This window comes from Podarcis filfolensis (assembly GCF_964270895.1).
Source record: "Podarcis filfolensis genome assembly, chromosome: 13".
In the NCBI taxonomy this organism is placed as follows: Eukaryota; Metazoa; Chordata; class Lepidosauria; order Squamata; family Lacertidae; genus Podarcis; species Podarcis filfolensis.
In genome coordinates, this window is record NC_139615.1 from 5,110,886 (window position 1) to 5,134,384 (window position 23,499).

Below are 23,499 nucleotides of genomic sequence, written 5' to 3' on the forward strand. Positions count from 1 at the left end.
ACTGGACCTAATGGTCAGGGGTCCCTTTACCCTTTACCTTTACCTTCAGAAAGTAGGTATGAGAATGCATGTCTGAATGGTTCCACACTTGTGGGAAACAAGTACAGTCGTACCTTGGAAATCAAACGAATCCATTCCGGAAGTCCATTCAACTTCCAAAACGTTCGGAAACCAAAGTGTGGCTTCTGATTGGCTGTAGGAAGCTCCTGCAGCCAATCGGAAGCCCAGGCCAATAAAGCGAGATGAGTGCAACAACCCCAGAGTCGTCCGCGACTGGACCTAATGGTCAGCGGTCCCTCTACCTTTACCCTAAAGCAACAGAGGAGGAATTGGAAGGCCTGTGGCCAGGCTGCGGCCAGAGAGTCAGGGAGTGGGCTTCAATGGGCTCAATTCTGACGCCCTGCTGTGCTTACCTGGCTGGCTGCTTACCTGGATAGCTATGGGGAGGAGCTCCCCGGAAGGTGTCTGGTACAGGAGGCAGAGAGGGTCTGCCATGTACTGCCGCTGCCCTTGAATCGTGTTCGTCGGGATGCCCTGCAGGATCTTGTAATCCACAATGTAAACGTTCCCTTTCTTTTAGGGTCAGGGAAGAAGAAAAAACGAGAGCTAGTTTGCACGATGGAAATAAGCTAGCCCAAAGCGGCGTGATAAGAATGCGAGAAGGTAAGAGTCTAGTCTGGCCCATCTGGTCCTGCATCCTGCTGCCACAGTGGCCAACCGGAGGCCTCTTCTGGGAAACCTGAAAGCATTACCTGAGCCCAAAAGGGTCAGTAGCCACTGATGCAGGTCGCCCACATTGTGGGGGTCAGGTGGGATTGCTATGAGGAATTATGAAAAATGGAGCACGCCATTGTGTCAGCGATGAAAGCATTGCTTTGACTGGGCTTGAGCCATTTGACATGAGTTCTGATTCAATCCCACAAACCTCTGCATCTCTGTCCATGTTCTCTACTGTCCATTTTCTACGCCTGACAGGCACGTATAAGCATTCTAAAACACAGACCAGTTGCTTCACCAGGCATCCTGGGTCATAAAGATAGGAGGTAGCTTTGATGTAGCGTTTGTTAGTTTTGTTAATCTAATAATAATAATAATAATAATTTATTATTTATACCCCGTCCATCTGGATGGGTTTCCCCAGCTGCTCTGGGCGGCTTCCAACAAAACACTAAAATACAATAACTTATTAAACATTAAAAGCTTCCCTAAAGAGGGCTGCCTTCAGATGTCTTCTAAAAGTTTGGTAGTTATTCTTCTCTTTGACATCTGGTGGGAGGGCGTTCCACAGGGCGGGTGCCACTACCGAGAAGGCCTTCTGCCTGGTTCCCTGTAACTTGGCTTCTCGTAGCAAGGGAACCGCCAGAAGGCCCTCGGCGCTGGACCTCAGTGTCCGGGCAGAACGATGGAGGTGGAGACGCTCCTTCAGGTATACTGGACTGAGGCCGTTTAATCTTAGGGCCAGGAAGAGAGTTCAGGAAGAGAGTTCACAAGGAGATGTTAAATACAACCTGTCCTTCCTTTCCTGTTTACTGCCTGTTTATGACCTCCGGGCTTTGCTAAATGCATTCCTCCTTGATTCCTGTTTGATTTAGCCTCAAACATGTATGCATGCTCAAAGTAGTCTTTGTAGTTAAAAGGATTTCTCTGATCTAACTTTGTACAGTGTTGCCCCGTAAGACGAATGCCTCGCAAGACGGAAAACCCGCTAGATGAAAGGGTTTTCCGTTTTGGAGGTGCTTCGCAAAACGAATTTCCTATGGGCTTGCTTCGCAAGACGAAAATGTCTTGCGAGTTCCTGCGGGGTTTTTTTCCCTTTCCCTCCCCCTTTTTCCCAAGCCGCTAAACAGCTGATCCGCTAAGCCGCTTAACAGCTGATCCGCTAAGCCGCTTAACAGCTGATCCGCTAAGCCGCTAATCAGCTGATCCGCTAAGCCCGCTAAGCCGCTAATAGCGCTAATCCGCTAAGCGGCTTGCTTCGCAAGACGAAAAAACCGCAAGACGAAGAGACTCGCGGAACGGATTCTTTTCGTCTTGTGAGGCACCACTGTACCCATGTGGTAGGTTTTTTTAAATGCTCAGAGGACATCTGATTGATTCTTACAAGTGCTGTGTTAAAAGCTCTTTTGTTAATAAAAGGGACCTGGGCCAGGGTGTGACAGATTATTATTGGAACTTCCTCCCAGAGTCTTGCTGGCCAAGCCTCGTGTGTATTTTATTAATCAGGGTCCAATCCTTCCTTGCCTTTGGAACGCAACACACATCCCCTTGGATGGGAGATGTTTTCTCTGGCTGCTAAGATGCAGCCAGCTTTGGCAGGTGGGACATCCCAGCCGCCTCTTGAGACAAGTTTGGAGCCTATTTTGCTGTGGAAATACGCAGCGGCTATTCACTCGGAGAAGCAAGGAATGAAAGAATTGAGTCACCTGGATTTCCTCCTGCAGGGTGGTCGATGCCCCGAGAGACGCGGCAACCATCTCCTGGGTCACGGGGAAATTGCTTGGGATCTGGGTGCATTTCTTGATCACCACGGGGTTGACGCCGTTGAGATACTGGGAGCCGAAGAAAGCGTCTTCTTGCCAGTGATCGGCAACGTACTCTGGGGACGTAGAGAAACTTCTTAAAAGACGTGTCTCTCCAAGTTTGGGGAAGTGCCGTTTAGAAAGCCACTTCCGCCCTGCAAAGGAGATGGTGTTGCGGATTTCACACCCCCAGCACGCGCCTGGTGGCTGGCGCTCAGCCTCTGCGCAATTGAGGGAATCCCCGGACGCACCATCCCCTGGACAGCCAATTGGCTGGCTCGGGGGGCGTGGCCTGCCCTATTTAATGCAGGGGCGGCTGGGGATCTCCCTCTTTTGCTGCCTCCAGCTGCTCCTGTTTCCCACCCTCCGGCCCTTTAAGGTTTTCGTCCTTGAGCTTGCTATGGACCTCGGTTGGTCGCCGTTGAGGTTGGCCTGGTAGGAATTTTTTCCACTTGGCAACATAGCTGTCAACTTACAGATTTGAAAATCAGGGACCAGCAGCCTCGAAAATAAGGAATCAGCAGCCAAAATAAGGGATTTTCAGAGCACAGGTATGTTCAACTTCTGAGCCCCTCCCAGCCAAAGGCAGAAAGCCCAGCCAGCAGCCAAACGAAGCCTCAAGCGGTGGTTCCCACAGCGCAGCAACCCGGCAAAGGGGATGCAGCAAGGAAAACCACCGTCACCTCTCCGCTGGATCCCCAGGATCTGCACAGGAGTGTTAGGAATAATGAGCACAGGAGCTCAGCTCCGGAAGTTCTTGCCCCCATGAAGCAGTTGCCAAGATTGAAGGTCCCTGCCTCGTAACAGCCGCCTAAGTTCCCTCCTCTGTAGGATTTCCCCCGAGTAATTGGAGACTGGGCCTGTCTGCAGCCAACCAACCACTCCTCCGCCCTTTTCATGCCTCTTCTGGTTCTGGGAGACAAGCGGGGAGGGGAGTGTGGGGGTCAGGTGGGATTGCTATGAGGAATTATGAAAAATGAAGCAAGCCATTGTGTTGGCGATGAAAGCATTGCTTTGACTGGGCTTGGGTCATTTGACATGAGTTCTGATTCAACCCCACAAGCCTCTGCATCTCTGCCCCATTTTCTCTAGGCTTGACAAGTCACTTACACAGACCAGTTGCTTCACCAGGCATCCTGGGCCATAAAGATAGGAGGTAGCTTTGATGTGGTTTTGTTAATCTTAGGGCCAGGAAACAGAGTTTTACATGGAGGTGATAAAAATGCCTGTCTTTCCTTTCCTGTTTACTGCCTGTTTATGACCTCCGGGTTTGCTAAATGCATTCCTCCTTGATTCCTGTTTATTTAGCCTAAACATATATGCATGCTCAAATTACTTCTTTGTAGTTAAAAGGATTCCTCTTGAACTGACTTTGTCCCCACGTGGTGATTTTTTGAAATGCTCAGAGGAAATCCGATTGGTTCTTACAAACGCTGTGTAAGAGTTCTTTTGTTAATAAAACGGCCTGGACGAGGGAGTGGCTATTGGCACTTCCCCCCAGAGTCATAGCTGTCAACCGTCCCTTATTTGGTGGGAAACTCCCTTATCCCAGCGCTGTGTCCCGCTGCTGTCCCTTATTGATGATGTCCCTTAAATTTCCCGGGTTTCAAAGGAAGCAGCTCCTCTCCCTCCCTCCCTGCTGGCCAGGGAGGAGGGAGGCTCCAACTGGGTTGCTTGGCTGCGTTGCTCACCCAATAAGGAGTCTGAGAACGACTGGGGGGTGGAGCTTGCATGCCTTGTGCCGATCAAATCGGCCGCATTGCCTGGGGACTCGCCTTTGCTCAGCGCTTCCCAGCAGAGAGGTGACGGTGGTTTTCCTTGCTGCATCCCCTTTGCCGGGTTGCTGCGCTGTGGGAATCACCGCTTGAGGCTTCGTTTGGCTGCGGGCTGGGCTTTCTGCCTTTGGCTCAGAGGGGCTCAGAAGTTGAACATACCTGTGCTCTCAAAATCCCTTATTTTGGCTGCTGATCCCTTATTTTCGAGGCTGCTGGTCCCTTATTTTCAAATCTGTAAGTTGACAGCTATGCCCAGAGTCTTGCTGGCCAAGCCCAGTGTCTATTTTAATAATCAGGGTCCAGTCCTTTCCTTTGCCTTCAGAACGCAACAGGGAGCTTGTTGCGGCAGGAGGGGGAGACACCCGTGACTCTTCACCAGCCAGACTCATCTCTTGGCCTCCCTCCACTCCTGCCTCTGATTCTGAACTGCTCTCTGCTACATCCTCTTCCTGCTCACTAAGCCCTGTTGCCTCTTCAGCTTCCAACATCATCTCTTCCCAGTCTGCTCCCTCTTCTACCTCTGACCACTCAATGCTGTCCCACCCCCTTGGCTCTGAACCATCTTCCCATGGGCAGCTGGTGACCCCCAGCACTCCTCTGCGTCCAACCAGTTTGTGACAGAAGAGCCTAGCTGCTGGATCAGGCCCAGAGGCTCACCTAGTCCTGTTCGCCCAGTGTCCAAGCAGATGGGAAGCCCGAAAGTTGAGCACAACAACACTCTGCCTGTTTGCGATTTGAAGCACACCGCCTGCAGCACTGGACGTACTGGGCAATATTCGGCAGGGTCCTGTTTCCTCCTCAACTGTGCCCAGAAGCCTTCTGAGAAACAGGAACCCTTGGACTATGTCTGAGCATTTTTTAACCTTGCAGGGCTCATGTACTTGTATCAGTGACAAACTAGGTCTGAATCTGGGATAGGAAGCTACCCACTTCAATCTAGCTCCTTTCCTGGAAAGGCTACACTTGTTGAATTTTGGCCTGTAGAAATCTGCAAGGCGGGGAAGGGCTGTGGCATCTCCTTTGCACACTGAAGGTCCCAAGTTGAGTCCCTAACGGCATTTCCACTAAAGGTAAAGGGACCCCTGACCATTAGGTCCAGTCGTGGCCGACTCTGGGGTTGCGGCGCTCATCTCACTTTATTGGCCGAGGAAGCCGGCGTACAGCTTCCGGGTCATGTGGCCAGCAGGACTAAGCCGCTTCTGGCGAACCAGAGCAGCGCACGGAAATGTAATTTACCTTCCCACCAGAGTGGTACCTATTTATCTACTTGCACTTTGACGTGCTTTCGAGCTGCTAGGTTGGCAGGAGCAGGGACCGAGCAACGGGAGCTCACCCTGTTGCGGGGATTCGAACCGCCGACCTTCTGATCGGCAAGTGCTAGGCTCTGTGGTTTAACCCACAGCGCCACCTGTGTCCCTTAACGGCATTTCCATTAGGGGCCTGGAATTTCCTGTGCCTGAAAACCTGGAGTGTTGCTGGCAGTCGGTGTAGACAATATTGAGTTAAAGGGACCCATGGTATACAGCAGAGTCCCACATCCCAAAGATCCAGACTGCTCCTCTTTCAAATGTGCCTGTTCTATCCTGGGCAAATGGCTTCAATCGTTTCTAAGAACGTCATATTTGATAGCACTCGTGCACATGCAAAGAGGCACCTACCGGAAACGGGGGTCTTGTTGAACCAGAAAACCTTCCGGATGTCTTCCATTTTCTTCCAAGACTCCTGGCAGTCCATGAACCCCTTCAGCTTCACCTCCATCAGTCTAAAGGAATCACAGAATCGTAAGAGTCGGAAGGGACACCGGAGGGTCATCTAGTCCAACCCCGTGTGGTGTGGGGAGATGGGGGGGGGAGAGAAGAATCGGCGACAGCTGAGGACCATGGATCTGAGTGTTAACAGCTGCTGCTTGTTGCAGGAATTTATGTATAGGTGGGGGGGGGGTTGCCCCTCCAGCAGATATCATGCACATGCAGCCCACTACCAAAACCAGCACAATCACTTTTGTGACTTTTGTGATTTGTCCCCACAAAACACTTCATCACAGTTCCTTCCTGCTATGTACTGAGTTGAATAGGATCCAAACTGCAGCAGTCTGATTGGTCCTAGAATAGGATCCAAAAGGCAGCAGTCTGATTGGTCCTAAAACAATGCAGCAGTATGATTGGTTGGCAGGAACCACCCAATCATGCTCCAGATAAAAGTGAATCCACAACCTGATTGGCTTACAGTAGAATTCCGGAATTAGCCAATCATGTGCAGCCCATTGTGTAAATAATGTATATAAAGCAGATACTTTGAGGGGACTTTCATTCATTCATTCCTCCTCACCACTATGAGCTGAATAAAGAGCATGAAATCACTTTGCGACTCTGAGTATATTTCACTGGCGACGAAGGTGGGATCCCGCTGACTGCCACACACAGCACCACAGCACCGCCACCTGCCGCACCGCTGCCTCGCACCGTGTATCCAGGCTTCAGCTCCGGGACACAAGGAACTCAGAATGGCAACCGACAGCAGCTTCTCGCCGTTCAACCCAGCATCTGGAGACTGGGAAGCGTACGCCTCCCGTTTCACCTTCCTCCTAGAAGCCAAAGGGGTCACCGATGAAGAAGACGCCAAGAAGAGGGCAATATTCTTCAGCGTCTGCGGAGAGGAGATGTTTGAAATCGCCCGTGCTCTCCTTGCGCCTGAAGACGTTGCTACTGTTCCATACAAAACAATAATGGAACAGCTGAAGGGGCACTTTTTGCCACAGCCCTCAGTGGTGGCTCGTCGAAATGCCTTCTACGCAAAGCGGCAAGCCCCTGGGGAAACCATAACTGGGTTTGTGACCTCTCTCCGCCAAGCTGCCCGGCTCTGCAACTTCTCAGAGCTGGAGAACATGCTTCGTGACCGCCTCGTCGGTGGCCTGAAGGATGAGAAGCTGCAACAACGCCTCTACGCTAAGAAGAACCTAACGTTCCAGGTTGCTCTGGTGGAGGCCCTGGCAACGGAAGCTGCCGAGAGGTTGACGCAAGAGGCACGGCCGAGCCAGCCGTCCCAACCGAGGGTCCACCACGAAGACCTCACCGACGACTCAGGATCCAACAGGGAGGAGGTGCACCGAGTACAGCAACGCACTCAAGCAGCCCACATACCACAGCTGCCTCGACGAGAAGGAGGGAACTGCGCAAGCTGTGGAGAAAGTCACGAGAGGAGGACCTGCCGTTTCTGCAACGCAGAGTGCAGGCAGTGCAGAAAATCGGGACACATCGCTCGGGTGTGTCGGGCTCGGCCCACCCGATGCCAGGCATCAGATGACCAATCCAAGAGCCCCAGGTCCCGGGGCCCAACGCACCAAGGCAACTCGACGGAGCTCACGGACTTCCAGGTATACCAGTTGCCCCACCCCAACGTAGAGAAAATTTATGTAGAGGTACAGATAGAGGGGGCCCCATGCCGCATGGAGCTTGACACGGGTTCAACTCTATCCATAATCTCGGCAAGGACCTTAAGGAAACTGTGTCCTACTGGGGGTCCCAAACTCAGGCCGGCCCCATTCACCCTCCGGGACTTCCAGAAACGTAAGGTCCCCACAATGGGGGTGGGGACCTTCAGGGTGCAGTACCGAGGGCGGACGCGGCAACTGGACTTGCTTGTGGTCAAGGGCCCCTACATTAGCTTACTGGGATTGGCATGGTTTGGACCACTGGGGCTAGCCGTCACTGGGGTGAACCACACTACCTTACAAGTGGACGTGGATGCCATATGCAAGGAATTTCCAGGGGTTTTCGATGGGAAATTGGGACAGTAAACGGGCCCCCCCATTGCTCTACAGCTTGACCCCGCAGTACGACCGGTCAGGCTCAAGGCCCGCTGGGTCCCGTTCGCCCTGAAACCCCGTATAGACGAGGAATTGGACCGACTCATGGAGCAAGGAGTGCTGGAGCCGGTGCCTAATGCCCCCTGGGAAACCCCAATCGTCACACCCGTCAAGCCTAATGCGCAGACTACAAATGTACCATAAACAAGGCCCTCACGGCCCATGCATACCCAGTGCCAGTGGTCAGCCATGTCCTTGCTACCCTGGCTGGGTCGAAAATTTTTGGCAAGCTGGACCTGGCCCAAGCATATCAACAGCTGCCAGTAGATGAGGCCACAGCAGAGGCACAGACGATTGTGACGCACAGAGGAGCGTTCAGGGTAAAGCGGCTGCAATTCGGTGTCAGCGTGGCACCAGGCATATTCCAGAATCTAATGGATTCTCTCCTTAAAGGGATTCCTGGTGTCACCCCCTTCTTCGATGATGTGTTGATTGCCGGGCCCACACCCGAGGAGTTTGAGGACCGCCTCTGCACCGTTCGGCACCGTTTCCAGACGGCGGGTCTCAAGGCGAAGCGGGAAAAATGTCTACTAGGAGTGCCTCAGGTGGACTTTCTGGGATTTATGGTGGACGCAGAAGGGGTCCACCCGACTGGGGACAAGGTACGGGCCATTTGTGATGCCCCAGCGCCCAAGAACAAGACTGAACTTCAGGCCTTCTTGGGACTATTGAACTTTTACCATTCCTTCCTTCCCCACAAGGCGGCGGTAGCGGAGCCCCTACACAGACTCCTGGACAAGCGGGCCCCTTGGGTGTGGGGCCAGCGCCAGGAGGCCGCATTCCAGGCAGTCAAGGACTTGCTTGTCTCAAACTCGGTCTTGGCACACTTCGACGAGAGGCTGCCGGTGGTGCTAGCATGCGATGCCTCGCCCTATGGCATTGGCGCTGTCCTGGGACGCCAACTCCCGGATGGAAGAGAGGTACCGGTGGCATACTTTTCCCAGACACTCAACGCAACCGAGCGGAACTACTCGCAAATCGACAAGGAGGGTCTGGCAATCGTGAAGGGAGTAAAAAAATTCCATGATTTCTTATACGGGTGGCCCTTCACCGTGGTGACTGACCACAAGCCGTTGCTTGGCTTGTTTGCCCCCGAAAAGCAGACCCCCCAAGTGCTGTCTCCTCGCGTCCTCAGGTGGTCAATTTTCCTTGCCAGCTACCAGTATGCACAGATTCACCGCCCTGGGAAGACGATGGGTCATGCGGACGCCCTCAGCAGGCTACCACTACCTTACCACTCTGGCGGTGCATGCTCTACTCTAATAATAATAATAATATTTTTTTTATATATCCTGCCCTCCCCGGCCAGAGCCGGGCTCAGGGCGGCTAACACCAATAAAATTTCAGTAAAAACATAATATGAAAAAAAAAATGAAAATACAGGTTAAAATGCAATTTAAACTGCAGCCTCATTTTAAAAGTCAAAAGCATAAGGGGAGGGAAACATAAGGGTCATAGATGAGGAGGGGGAAAAGAACCACACAGTCCATCTTGAGCTCATTGGAGAAGAAGGGGAATATGAATGCAACAAGCAGTTTTTAAATGCATAATGCACTCTTTTTAAAACAAAACAAAATGCAGTTCCCTCCAATATAATGCATTTTGTGCATGCTATTTCCAGTCATTCTTATGCCCACATTCCCCTCGTAGATGCGTGTTTGCGTACATTATTAGGGCCACTGCCCTGGAAAATTCGGGATGCATTTCTGCCTCTGACTGCAGCCGCAATCCTGTTTCGCAAAGAAGTGAGAGTCGCATTGGTTGCTGCAACACCAATTTTACTTCTGGACCTGCCCGCCCACTGGCCTGCGGCCCTCGGAATGCTGCTGAAGACTGGACGTGGCCCTCAGGCTCGGAAAAATTCCCTTCCCTGCCTTGGTTGCAAAAGGACCGATAGCAATTGCGATAACCGGCTGCAATAACCCCTGTTCACTGATTCCAGTGTGTGGCAAAGCATTGCAGCTCAGGACCCAAAGGGAGCAGACCAGCTTGTTCGGCACCCGAAAGTCAAGACAGATAGAGAGCCGGTCAGATCCTGACTGCCAAATAAATAAATATATTTATTTATTTATTTATATCCCGCCCTCCCCAGCCAATGCCGGGCTCAGAGCGGCTAACAACAATAAAAGTAACACAACATTCTAAAATCAATTCAAAATCAAAATCAATGCTGGCTTTTCTCGGCTTTCGGGACTCACGTGAGCTTTGACCGCAGGAGAAAAGTGCTGAGCTTGGTAAAGGAAAACTTCACGTTGGTGTTCAGCTCCTCGATGTTCTCCACAGCCAAGCAATGAGGCATCCCTGGCGCAAATTCTGCCCACCTGGTTTTTAAAATCAAGATTTCAATGGGGAGAAGTTTGTTTTGTTTGTTTGTTTTATTATTATTTTTTGAAAAGTTTTTATTGTTAAAATAATTCAGCGTTAATACACACATATTGTGAATATACAAACATACAAAGATACATTTCATACAGTCCTTAAAAATGTTCAGACATACCTACACTCAATCCCACAGATAATTCCTTTTCCCATCACCATCCACCACCCCTCACCCCACCTTTGTGTTAGACTTCCAATCTACTCAATTGCAATTTCTTTCCACTTCTATTACTTTCTTTCACACACCTTTAACCCAATTTCATGCTTCTTTTTGTATTACACATTGCTATCCATCTTATTTAGTATTCCATTATTTAAAACGGAACTTGTTTATTCTAATAAGACTTCTGATTTTTCAAGAGGGTTTTGCAAGTATCCTTTAAACACTTTCCAGTCCCTGTCTATCTTCTCTTTTGAGATCTTTGCAATTTCTCCCATTGTTTTGGATATATTGTAGTACTCCAATAGTTTGGCAAGCCACTCTATTTTTGTCGGTATAATACCACTTTTCCAATTTTCCACTTTATTGGGAATAGTACCAGGAAGTCTAAAGGAAGAAGACAAGACATTATATTTATTTGCAACAGTAGCCGCAAGGCTATTGACTGTGAAAAATTGGAAAAATTGGGAAAGTGTTTGTTTGTTTTAAAATCTCTCGCATCTGGTTTCTGCCGCTTCAGAATGCAGGTGAGAGACCCTGTGTCGGAACACCCCTCTGTTCGAAATAACGGCATGGCGTCTGCAACAAATTGTTGCAGCATGGGGAGTTCCTACTCGCCATCCCAGTCATTCGGCCTCCATTTCCCCTCCACCCTGGTTTTCTATCCCCACACTGGTAATATATGCATTATCAACTAAATATCTGGCACTTGACCTAGCTGTACCCAGGCTGGAGGAGTTAGCTACCGCTCTGCGCAGGCTCCTAGACCTCATTGAGGATAAAGTTTGTTTTCCCACTAATCTTGTTGTAGTGGGTTCATGCGAAACAGCAGAAGACGAGATACCCTCTACAATAGCAAACCCCCTCCGAGTGTCCCTGCTTTCCAGGGGCAGTTCCGGATTTATAGAAGCTGTCCTGGTTTTTTATTTGATCCCAGAATGTCTTGCTCTCCCTTAGGACAGGGGTGTCCAACTTCCAAGAGACTGCGATCTACTCCCACTATAAATAAACTGGCACTGATCTACCCATTGGATTGACCAGAGTTGTTGAGTTTTTTTAGGGGGGGGCGGAATCAATCGATGGAGATCACATGATCAACCAGGATCGAACAGGGACAGCTTGTGATCAACCGGTAAATTAGTAACTTATACAACCTTTAGAATACATCTGAAGGCAGCCCTGTATAGGGAAGTTTTTAAATGTTTAATGTTTTATTGTGTGGCTGGGGCAACTCAGGTGGGCGGGGTATAAATAATATTATTATTACTGAATAAAAAGGTAAAGGTAAAGGGACCCCTGACCATTAGGTCCAGTCGTGACCGACTCTGGGGTTGCTGCGCTCATCTCGCTTTACTGGCCGAGGGAGCCGGCGTACAGCTTCCGGGTCATGTGGCCAGCATGACTAAGCCGCTTCTTGCGAACCAGAGCAGCGCCCAGAAACGCCGTTTACCTTCCCGCCGGAGTGGTACCTATTTATCTACTCGCACTTTGATGTGCTTTCGAACTGCTAGGTTGGCAGGAGCAGGGACCGAGCAACGGGAGCTCACCCCGTCGCGGGGATTCGAACTGCCGACCTTCTGATCGGCAAGTCCTAGGCTCTGTGGTTTAATCCACAGGAGGATATGCAATAGCTCGTCATCAGTCCATACCCAGGAAGAATGTTAAGTCCTTTCTGGGTTGTTGAGGTTTCTCTCCCTTTAGGGTTTTTACTCCCCCAACACCTTTTAATATAGATAGATGTTAGGTGATAGATAGATAGATAGATAGATAGATAGATAGATATAGATAGCTTCTGCCAAAAATACTTCCTGCTTCTACATTGATGGTGCAATTTTGGCTAAGTGTCCCTAAGCTTGCTTATTTCTTCCTCCCTCCCACTCTTTTTGTGCTGTATCCTTTTATAAAAAACCAGAAGCTGAAAAGCAGGGAATGTCTTCCTCTTTAGACCATCTATAAGCCGCTTGGGAGTCTTTTTCTTTTGGGGGATTAAAAAAGTAAAATCATTTCAATAATGCAAAAAGCATATGTTAACACACGGATTGGCACTCGAACCCTTAATCCTGGAAACGGACTAGAACGTTGTCATCCCCGCACATAGAAAACTAGGTTAAAACCCTTCTCCCTGACATGCTAGATTTATAGGTGCGGGGATTCTACACACACATCCCGCATTCATGCTCCCCATAATCATTTCAGCTCTTAAACTGCAATCTGGAATAAATTGTTCCAGGTGGGGCAGGGAGGCTCAGTGAGCTCCTTGGAAGTCAGTGAGGGGACTAGCTCTTGACAAGTGTTAAATCAAGATGTTTAAGGACTAGTATTGCAAAATTCACCCCCTTTTAAAAACAAAAAACAAATCTTTCAACTCTGTCCTTCTGGAGTGGGGGTATTGTTTAGAGTTTTTGTTGTTGCTGTTATCAATATTATTATTATTATTGTACAGTGGTACCTTGGGTTAAGTACTTAATTCGTTCCGGGGGTCCGTTCTTAACCTGAAACTGTTCTTAACCTGAAGCACCACTTTAGCTAATGGGGCCTCCTGCTGCTGCCACGCCGCCGGAGCACGATTTCTGTTCTCATCCTGAAGCAAAGTTATTAACCTGAAGCACTATTTCTGGGTTAGAAGAGTCTGTAACCTGAAGCGTATGTAACTTAAAGCGTATGTAACCCGAGGTACCACTGTATCTTTAGTCTTATAATGATTTATGTGGGAATTGTTCAACGGCAGCTGTGTGCTTTTCGACGTGTTTTATTTATCGTTCATGGCTCCTTTGGTTATTTTTGTAATGATGTAGGCCTCTTCATGTTGTAAACCACCTCAGGCTTGGCTTTTGCTATGGAAAGGGGTCATACAAATTAAATTATGAGGGTGGTGATATTTGGAGAACGCCAAACGAAGTGTAGGCAAGCATGTTTTGTTCCGCCGGGTTTGCTGAAAGACTATTTTATTGGGAAATAATTCCACTGATCTGGCTGACATGCAGCACCACTGAATGACTCATTGCATGTCAGGAGAAGGGAAGCGAAGTGGATACAAGTATTTAGGAGAAACATTTATGTATGCAACAACAGCGGCAAGAATTACCAGTATATTAGCACAAGCTTGGAAGATAGAAGAAATACCAACGAAAGAAAAATGGCAAGGGAAACTTACAGAACATGCAGAACCGGCAAAATGAACAGATAAATTACACGAAAAGGATAGCAAAGACTTTAAAAGAGAATGGGAACCATTTGCAACATATATGAGGAGGCAACATAAAGAATTGGACTCATTGGCAGGGTTTGAATAAACAAACACAACTGTATATAACAAAAAGTAAGACTGTATGTATTGGGAACATTTTGGGAAACAACACGCAGGGTGAGTAATATGGAAACAAAACAAAATGGGATTATGAGGGAAGTCTAGGGGAGGAGGGGTGGAAATATGGAAAATTGTTAGAGAAATATCTTTAGGTGATGTACACATGGAAAAACCAATAAAAAATATTTTTAAAAAACAAAATAAATATTTAGGAGAAGCTGCTCTCTACAGAGTCAGGTCATTGGTGCATTGAGCTCAATTTGGCCCAATTTTGGCTGGCAGCAGTGGCTTTCCAAGGTACCGTATTTCTTGCTCTATAAGAACTCACTTTTTCCCTCCTAAAAAGTAAGGGGGAATGTGTGTGCGTCTTATGGAGCGAATGCAGGCTGTGCAGCTATCCCAGAAGCCAGAACAGCAAGAGGGATTGCTGCTTTCACTGCGCAGCGATCCCTCTTGCTGTTCTGGCTTCTGAGATTCAGACTATTTTATTTCTTGTTTTCCTCCTCCAAAAACTAGTTGCGTCTTGTGGTCTGGTGCGTCTTATTAGAGCGAAAAATACAGTATCTCTTCCAGCTCCACCTGGGGATTGAACCAGGCACCTTCTGCACCCAAAAGAGGTGCTGTGCCTGCTGAGCTACAGCTCTGAAGGCAAGATCTCCTCACCTGTACGCCTCCTGTCTCGCCTTCACCTCCTCTGCCCGGTGGTGCAGAAGCAACTGGTTTCCGTCATCGTCACAAACCAGTTTGGCTGGAAGGAGAGAAGAAACGGAGCGCTGTTGTTTAAAAAGACATTAGCATTTGAAACATGAAAACTTTCCACTGGAGAGGGTGGCTTAGCAGACAAGGGCCTGCGAGGTCAGGGTTCGAATCCCCGCTCAGCCATAAAGTTCACTGGGCTGCCTTGGGCCTGCTGTAAACAAAAATTGCCCTTTTCCCTTATGGGGTATCCAAGAGCCCATATAGAGTCCTTACATAGGTTCCCTATTGGTAGGAGAGAATAACAGAGGCCAACCAGAGAATATTGAGAAGCAAAGCAGCTAGTAAGCCTGATCTTTATTGATCTGTTGCAACAGGGTGCTCCCCTCACCCGCAGGAGAGAGGAGGGACCCAGAAAAATGGCATGCAAGGCCTTATATAGACTTTTGAAATTCCCACCCTGTGGATCAAGACCAACCCCAGAAACATCATACATACATCACAGAAAAGGCGGTCTAAAACAGAAATTTGAATATTGTTTTTCTCCTGTTGTTGTTCATCTCCTGTCTGGCAGGTTACTTGACTGGATTGCCTGGAGAGCCTGGCCAGTCTTTTGTATTGATAAATACTTATTTCCTGGGCCAGGTCACAGGCTCACACCCTATTCATATCTTAAATGTGTCGTTAAGATGGGATTTGTGAGGAAAGAGACAATGGGGAGGCTTTTCCAGTTTGACCTTGCAGAGAAAACATTTGCTCAGTTTAGGAATCAAAATGGCTTCAGGTCGGTCTTCCTGTGCTGATCTATGTACATGCGGTTATGAACATAACCATATATCTAAGACCTCAAAATTCCTATCGCAGGCCAAACACCCTCTCTCGGGCTAAGCCTGCCTCAAAGGGTTGTTGTGTAGATAAAAACAGGTGGGGGAAGAGAGAGCCAGATACATCGCTGTGGAGGAACGGGGAGCTACGAATGAATAAGTCTGAGGTGGCTCTGAGCAGCGACAGCCTCATTTGACTATGATTATTAAAATTCTGACCCGCCCTTCGCCAACAAGTTCCACAGCAGGTTACGGCAACGGAAAATTCGGAATTGATATGCAAAACATGTTCGCAGGGTGGTTCTGGAAAAGTTGGCATGGGTGCCAACTTCAATAAAATATTGCAGGGGGGAGCAGGTAAGCCCTGCCCCACATAATCCATCACATGATATAGCCCATACACACCATTTGAATGGCAAAGCCCAACAACTTTTGAAATATTTTCTGAAATATTTTATTGGGGCCGCCAAAGGGACCTCGTCCCCGAGGAGTTCGAAAGTGAGGCATTATATTATATTGTGAAATGTGAGAAAATGTGATAGTACGGAGAATTGGCAGACATGCTGATGGAAGTTCAAAAGAAGAAGTTAGTCAGAACTGGATATTAAAATTGATATAAATTTATGTTGGAAAGTTAATAAAAAAATATTTGCAAAAAAAGAAGAAAAAGAAAAAAGAAAGTGAGGCATTGGGAGGGGCTGGCAAATAAATAATCGGCACGTAGCCAGTAATTGCATGCAACCAGTCGGGCGAGCCACACAGGCTAGCAATCTATAAATCGGTTGTGGGCAGAGTTTTTGAGAAGCTCGTGTACGGACTGATCGGCTGCGGGGCCATGCAAACTGAGGCTACCTGGGAAAGTCACTTCACCACTTCTTGAGAGCTTCCAAGTGGCGGGTTGAAGTGCTCGCTTGGTATGCATATATTGCTTGCTGTTTACAATAAAATCTTTAATCTTCTCGCTCACTTGTGGTGTGATAGGAATTTTGAGGTCTTAGATATATGGTAATGTTCATAAGCGTACCAACCAAGCACGTACATAGATCACCACAGGAAGACTGACCTGGAACCATTTTGATTCCTAAACTCAGCAAATGTTTTCTCTGCAAGGTCAAAGGAAAATGGAAAAGCCTCCCCATTGTCTCTTTCCTCACAAATCCTGTCTTAAGGGCACATTTAAAATATGAATAGGGTGTGAGCCTATGACCTGGTCCAGGAACTAAGTATTTATCACTACAAAAGACTGGCCAGGCTCCCCAGGCAATCCAATCAAGTAACCTACCAGGCAGGAGATAAACAACGACAAGAGAAAAACAACATTCAAATTTCTGTTTTAAGACCGCCTTTTCTGTGATGTAGGTATGATGTATCTGAGGGGTGGTCTTAGGTTACACCCCTTCTGTGATGTATGTATGATGTTTCTGGGGTTGGTCTTGATCTACAGGGTGGCAATTTCAAAAGTCTTTATAAGGCCTTGTGCACCATTTTTCTGGGTCCCTCCTCCTCTCCTGCGGGTGAGGGGAGCACCCTGTTGCAGCAGATCAATAAAGATCAAGCTTACTAGCCGCTTTGCTTCTCAATATTCTCTGGTTGGCCTCTGTTATCTTCTTCTACCAATAGGGAACCTATGTAAGGACTCTATATGGGCTCTTGGATACCCCATAAGGGAAAAAGGGCAATTTTTGTTTACAACGGTGGTACCTCGGAACTCGAACGGTTCCGTTTAGACACCGAAACCCCGGATGTAAGTGCTCCGGTTTTTGAAAATTCATCGGAACACAAACGTCCTGTGTGGCTTCCGCTGTTCAAAAACCTATCTGTCAAGCCGCACCTTGGAAGTAAAACATTTCGGAAGTCAAACGGTCATCCGGAACGGATTACGTTCGAGTTCCGAGGTACCACTGTACTTCTGAATCTCATTTTAAAAGAACCACCTTGCATTGGGCAAGGCGGGTGTCAGTCTGAGCAGACCCGGGTCTTGCCACCATTTTAATTTTGCCCCCGAGTCCCTCTCTCACCCCATGGCATTGTGGGAAATGTAAACGGTGCGCAGAAACAACAGGAAACTCCCTTGTAGCAATTCAAGACCAGGGCTGGATTTAGGTTTGATGAGGCCCTCAGCTACTGAAGGTAATGGGGCCCTTTATATGTCCAGCTGTCCTTTGTCAACAACAAATTGTCGCTTTTTTGTTGTTGTTATTGAATATATGCTATATGGTAATTGATGGACCTCATAGATATCTCAAGCCATTTGCCCATGTTGCCATGCAACCAGTCCATGCAGAATGTAGGCACCCTATGTATAGAAAGGAGCAAACCAGTGATATTTTAGGGAGCAGGCGGGGCCCGTGACTTACATCATAGGAGCCTACACAACACAAAACACTGTTGCTGTATGTAGGTTTTATTTTATTTGTTTTTTATCTTATGTTTTGGAAATGTACATCCAGGGTTTTTTTCGTTTAATTTTTTGCGGCCCCCAAGAGAGTGGGGCCTAAGCTATAGCTTGTTTAGCTTATATGTAAATCTGGCATTGGTCAAAACCATCGCTCTGTCTCGCTCAGTACTGTCAACAACACAGCCCAGCAAACTTCGTTCCCCTTGTGTACCCCTGTGAAACCCTGAGTGTGCGGCTAATAGGGAAATTATGGTAGTGGCTTTAAGAACCTGCTGCCTTAAGAAACTGTTGATTCTGCAAGTTCGGGGCAGAAATACAGCTAATATGTAAATCACAAGATATAGCACAAAGCTAGAATGTAAGTTGCTACAAGAAGGAACACAGCACACAACAGAACGCAAATGTCTACACGGAATGCAGGTTCCCATAAACCACAGGGGCTTTTGCAACAGTGCGGAGGCCATGGGTGGGAATCAAAGCTGTGTCAGCAGAAACAGCCGATGCTCATTGTGCAAGCGTACTAACCTGAAAAGCATCTGACAACTTGAATGAGGCAATGATGTACGTGACTGGATGAAATTAAAATGCTTTGTGGAAAAGTTATAAATACCCCCTCTTGCCACAAGGAGGGGGTCGAGACTTGGCAGAACATACCCTGACGGATCAATAAATGGCTGGACCTCATCTCCTCCCGGGTCCTGAGTTTTACAGTGGTACCTTGGTTTAAGAACAGCTTAGTTTAGGAACAACTTGGATTAAGAATGCTGTAAACCCGGAAGTAGGTGTTTTGGTTTGCGAACTTTGCCTTGGAATAAGAATGTGTTCCGCTTCCTGTTGAGCGTGTTCCATTTGTAAATTGAGTCCCCCGCTGCTATGGGAAAGCACGCCTTGGTGAAGGAATGTCCGCCGGGTGTGGCGCACAGTTCCACCCACAGACAAAGCCACAGCTGTCTGAACATCATGCCCTCTATCTAACCTTTGCTCTCTTAGTGGTCTGCCATGCCCTGTCTGTGACATTTGTCTCCTTCATCATACATTGTGCAAGAGGAGAGTGACACGGAGGAAACAGGTGCCAAAATAACTTTGTAGCACCCCTCGATCTCAGGACTGGAAGATGTGTAAAGGTCACAGTCCAAAATGTATCTGACTGGTTTTGCATATTGTGCTAATAAAAAAAAGGCCTTGCCAGACCTAGCTGGCAGATTGCCTGTGCACAGCTCACCTGCATTACCAACTCCCACCTCATGCCTTCACTTCACCTTGGTTTAAGACCAATAGCCCCCCTCTTGGCTCCCAGGGGTGATAGGATGCTAGGAAAAGAGGATCAAAAAGGAAAAAAACCTAAACAACAAAACAGATCCCAAATGAGTCAGCCGGACCATCACAAACAAGACCCATCAATTTTAAAAATGAAAGATACATCCCGCCTTGATATTCAGCCTCCTATAAGAGACAGCCTTTTGTCTCTTTTCTTTTGTTTCTTTTGAAGTGAGAGCTGGACCATAAAGAAGGCTGATGGCCGAAGAATGGATGCTTTCGAATTATGGTCCTGGGGGAGACTCTTGAGAGTCCCATGGACTGCAAGAAGATCAAACCGATCCATTCTGAAGGAAATCAGCCCTGAGTGCTCACTGGAAGGACAGATCCTGAAGCTGAGGCTCCAAGACTTTGGCCACCTCATGAGAAGAGAAGACTCCCTGGAAAAGACCCTGATGTTGGGAAAGATGGAGGGCGCAAGGAGAAAGGGACAACAGAGGACGAGATGGTGGGACAGTGTTCTCGAAGCTACAAACATGAGTCTGACCAAACTGTGGGAGACAGTGGGAGACAGAAGTGCCTGGCGTGCTTTGGTCCAGGGGGTCACGAAGAGTCGGACAAGACTAAACGACTAAACAAAAACAAGAGGCAGCAAGGACTTCCTTTCTGTGGAAGAATACGCCTTAATAAACCGTTTCAGGTCATTGCAGCCCTCAACTCAAAACGAAATCTTGGATAGACTAGACATACTCAGAAGCAGACTGGTCAAGAAGAACGAACACAATGAGACATCAGAGGGACTACATTTGTGGCCCATATCCCCTAACTGCCCAGTGGATAAGAGGAAGCTGGGAGGCTCATTTAAAAGCATAGATCCGGATTGCCAACCGCAGCCCCGTATGACAAGGCAGGATCAAATCAGGAAGACAAACCTGGTTTAAGAATGCTTTGGTTTAAGAACAGACTTCCGGAACGGATTAAGTTCGTAAACCAAGGTACCACTGTATTTACAACAGACTTAGGGGTTTTTATAGGGTTTGACCCCTCCCAATATTGGTGTTATGTACTGAGTTGAATAGGATCCAAACTGCAGCAGTCTGATTGGTCCTAGAACAATAGGATCCAAAAGGCAGCAGTCTGATTGGTCCTAGAACAATAGGATTCAGAATGCAGCAGTCTGATTGGTCCTAGAACAATGCAGCAGTATGATTGGTTGGCAGGAACCACCCAATCATGCTCCAGATAGAAATGAATCCACAACCTGATTGGCTTATAGTAGAATTCCGGAATTAGCCAATCATGTGCAGCCCATTGTGTAAATAATGTATATAAAGCAGATACTTTGAGGGGACTTTCATTCATTCCTCCTCACCACTATGAGCTGAATAAAGAGCATGAAATCACTTTGCGACTCTGAGTATATTTCAATTTGGCCTCTCAGTGGTTGGACTTAAGACCTTCTGTATGCAAAGCAGTACTTTTACTCTGAGCTACAAACCTTCCCAGAAGCTCGAATGCCCCCAGGGCCCCCAGCCCTGCCTTTGGGGCCACAGTCTGGAATTATTTTCTGGAGGGAAGTGGGCCGACCAATGCCAGCCACCTCCAAGAGTTCACATATGATACATATTCTGGACTCATAGCTGTCCATGGAGGCGCAGGTCAATTCTGTGTCCAGGGCAGCTGTTTATCAGCTCCATCTGGTATGCAGGATGAGACCCTCCCTGCCCGCAGACTGTCTCGCCAGAGTGACGCATGCTCGGGTTATCTCCCGCTTGTACTATTGCAATGCGCTCTATGTAGGGCTACCTTTGAAGGTGACCCGGAAACTGCAACTAATCCAGAATGCGGCAGCTAGACTGGTGCCTGGGAGTGGCCGCCGAGACCACATAACACCGGTCCTGAAAGAACTTCATTGGCTCCCAGTACATTTCCGAGCACAATTCAAAGTGTTGGTGCTGAACTTGAAAGCCCTAAACGGCCTCAAAGGCCCAGTATGCCTGAAGGAGCATCTTCACCTCCATCGTTCTGCCCGGACACTGAGGTCCAGTGCCGAGGGCCTTCTGGCGGTTCCTTCCCTGTGAGAAGTGAAGCTACAGGGAACCAGGCAGAGGGCCTTCTGGGTGGTGGCGCCTGCCTTGTGGAACACCCTCCCATCAGATGTCAAGGAAATAAACAACTATCTGACTTTTAGAAGGCATCTGAAGGCAGCCCTGTTTAGGGAAGCTTTTAATGTTTAATAGATATGGCTGGGGAAACCCAGCCAGATGGGCGGGGTATAAATAATAAATTATTATTATTATTATTATTATTATTATTATTATTATTATTATTATTATTAACCAACGGGGTGGGATGATGACACTATCTCTGTGATTCCCGGCAGAAGGGACTTGGTGACCTGGGAGAGTTGGCCCTGCGTCGCCGTCCCAGCGAAGGGCTTCTCTGCAGGGATGCTACCAGCAGCTCACCTGTCCCTTCTCTCAGCTCCAGGGTCGTGTACCCCTCGATCCACTGGTAGCAGGGGAAGCGGTACGTCTCTCCCTGTGGGGTGACGAGCTGGACAAAGTTGCAGTACCAGCTATCCTCAGGGAAGAAGAGGTAGGGTTCCTTGTGGAGCTGGACCAGCTGAATCGGGCCCAGCTCCTCATCGCTGGGCACCTTGTATTCATCCACCTGCGGAAAGAAAAGGGACAGCCGCTGATTCGCCACAACACCAGAAAGCAGAACTTCACCTGATTATGGATCTGTTAAAGCAGCTCTGGTCCGTGGCCCTATTTTTGGCCCGCGTGGCCTCCCTCAAGTTGGCCCGTGGGGCTGTTTTAGTCAAAACAAGCCCCTCCAGCCGAACACCTCACATGGAATGTGAAGTGAGAGGCAGGAAGAGTCAAGGCTCATAGCTGTCAACTTTTCCCTTTTCTTGCGAGGAATCCTATTCGGAATAAGGGAATTTCCCTTAAAAAAGGGGAAACGTTGACAGCTATGCTCCTGCTGCTTTGCAAGTCAAGAATTACAGTGTAGACATTTTATACATTCTACATTTAAACTATTATTAAACTATAGTATAAACTATTACTGGAATGGCGTACTAAAGATGAAGAGGTTAAAGGGGTGGTGATACAGTGGGCTAAAGATTTTGGATATAATATTCAGCTAGAATCCTGGGGGAGGTTGCAGAAGGAAGGTGTTAAGTTTACTGCATGTAGTGGACTTGTAGAGAGGTAAAGGCTTTTTGGGAAATGATAGATAATGAGTTAAAGAAAATGTTCAAAAATACTTTTATTAAAAAACCAGAAGCCTTCGAGCAGCGGTAAAGTGTCCAGCTTGTTTTACCCCCTAACTTTTGCTAATCGGCTTTTGAACTATGGGGGATATATAAGACTAAAGCCTGCCGACTAGATATTGGAGATTAGACCCCAGGGGGCCAGATAGGAAAACCGTGCAAATTACTCTCACTGTACATGACTGCAACACAGAAGAAAAGGCACAAGGCTCAGTGGGAAAAGGAGATTTTAAAGACAGTACTGCCGTTGCTACCTCTGTCCCACTGACTCAAACAGCAACGGGGGGAATTGAGAGTTAAAAGAGAGGGATTTTAAATAACGTAGCAGTTGATTATTGGACTGTATTATATCGCTAAAAATGGGCAGAGAAAAAAGAAAGGGAGAGACTGAAAGGTGAAATTCTAAACGGAAACTACAAGAAGGACCAATGAAAGAAGAGTGGCAGATGAAGATGATGGACTTTGCAGAACTGGCGAATTTGACAGGAAAAATCCGAAACAGGCATGATCAAGTATTCCAAAAGGACTGGAGTAAATTTATACAATATTTGAAAGAACATTGTAAGCAATTAACATCACTAGAAGGGTTGTCTGGAGACTTGTACAGTGGTACCTCGGGTTAAGTACTTAATTCGTTCCGGAGGTCCGTACTTAACCTGAAACTGTTCTTAACCTGAAGCACCACTTTAGCTAATGGGGCCTCCTGCTGCCGCTGCGCTGCCGGAGCACGATTTCTGTTCTCATCCTGAAGCAAAGTTCTTAACCTGAAGCACTATTTCTGGGTTAGCGAGGTCTGTAACCTGAAGCGTATGTAACCTGAAGCGTATGTAACCCGAGGTACCACTGTAATGATAATTTTTTTTCCTTTTTATATTTATTTAAATTTTGAGGTATTTCATAATGAGTGTAATTAGAATTGGAAAACGTATAGAATGCTATGATATAAAGGTTAATTCTGAAATCTATGAGGCGGGAGGGAAGGAAGTGGACAGGCTCTAAAGCAGGGGTCAGCAACCTAAGGCCCAAGGGCCACAAGCGA

General features: G+C 47.8%; 1 protein-coding gene across 1 annotated transcript in view; it reads right to left on the minus strand.

Annotated features, from left to right (window-relative positions):
• LOC310746781 (polyunsaturated fatty acid lipoxygenase ALOX15B-like) overlaps positions 1-23,499 on the minus strand; it is a 47,687-nt gene that overhangs the window by 15,079 nt on the left and 9,109 nt on the right. Inside the window, exons 5-10 of the mRNA XM_083580857.1 lie at positions 21,649-21,853; positions 14,669-14,753; positions 10,358-10,480; positions 5,953-6,056; positions 2,424-2,596; positions 430-573 (exon numbers count right to left, since the gene is read on the minus strand). Coding sequence (XP_083436983.1) covers positions 430-573; positions 2,424-2,596; positions 5,953-6,056; positions 10,358-10,480; positions 14,669-14,753; positions 21,649-21,853 — 834 coding nt within the window. The remainder of the gene's footprint in view (positions 1-429; positions 574-2,423; positions 2,597-5,952; positions 6,057-10,357; positions 10,481-14,668; positions 14,754-21,648; positions 21,854-23,499) is intronic.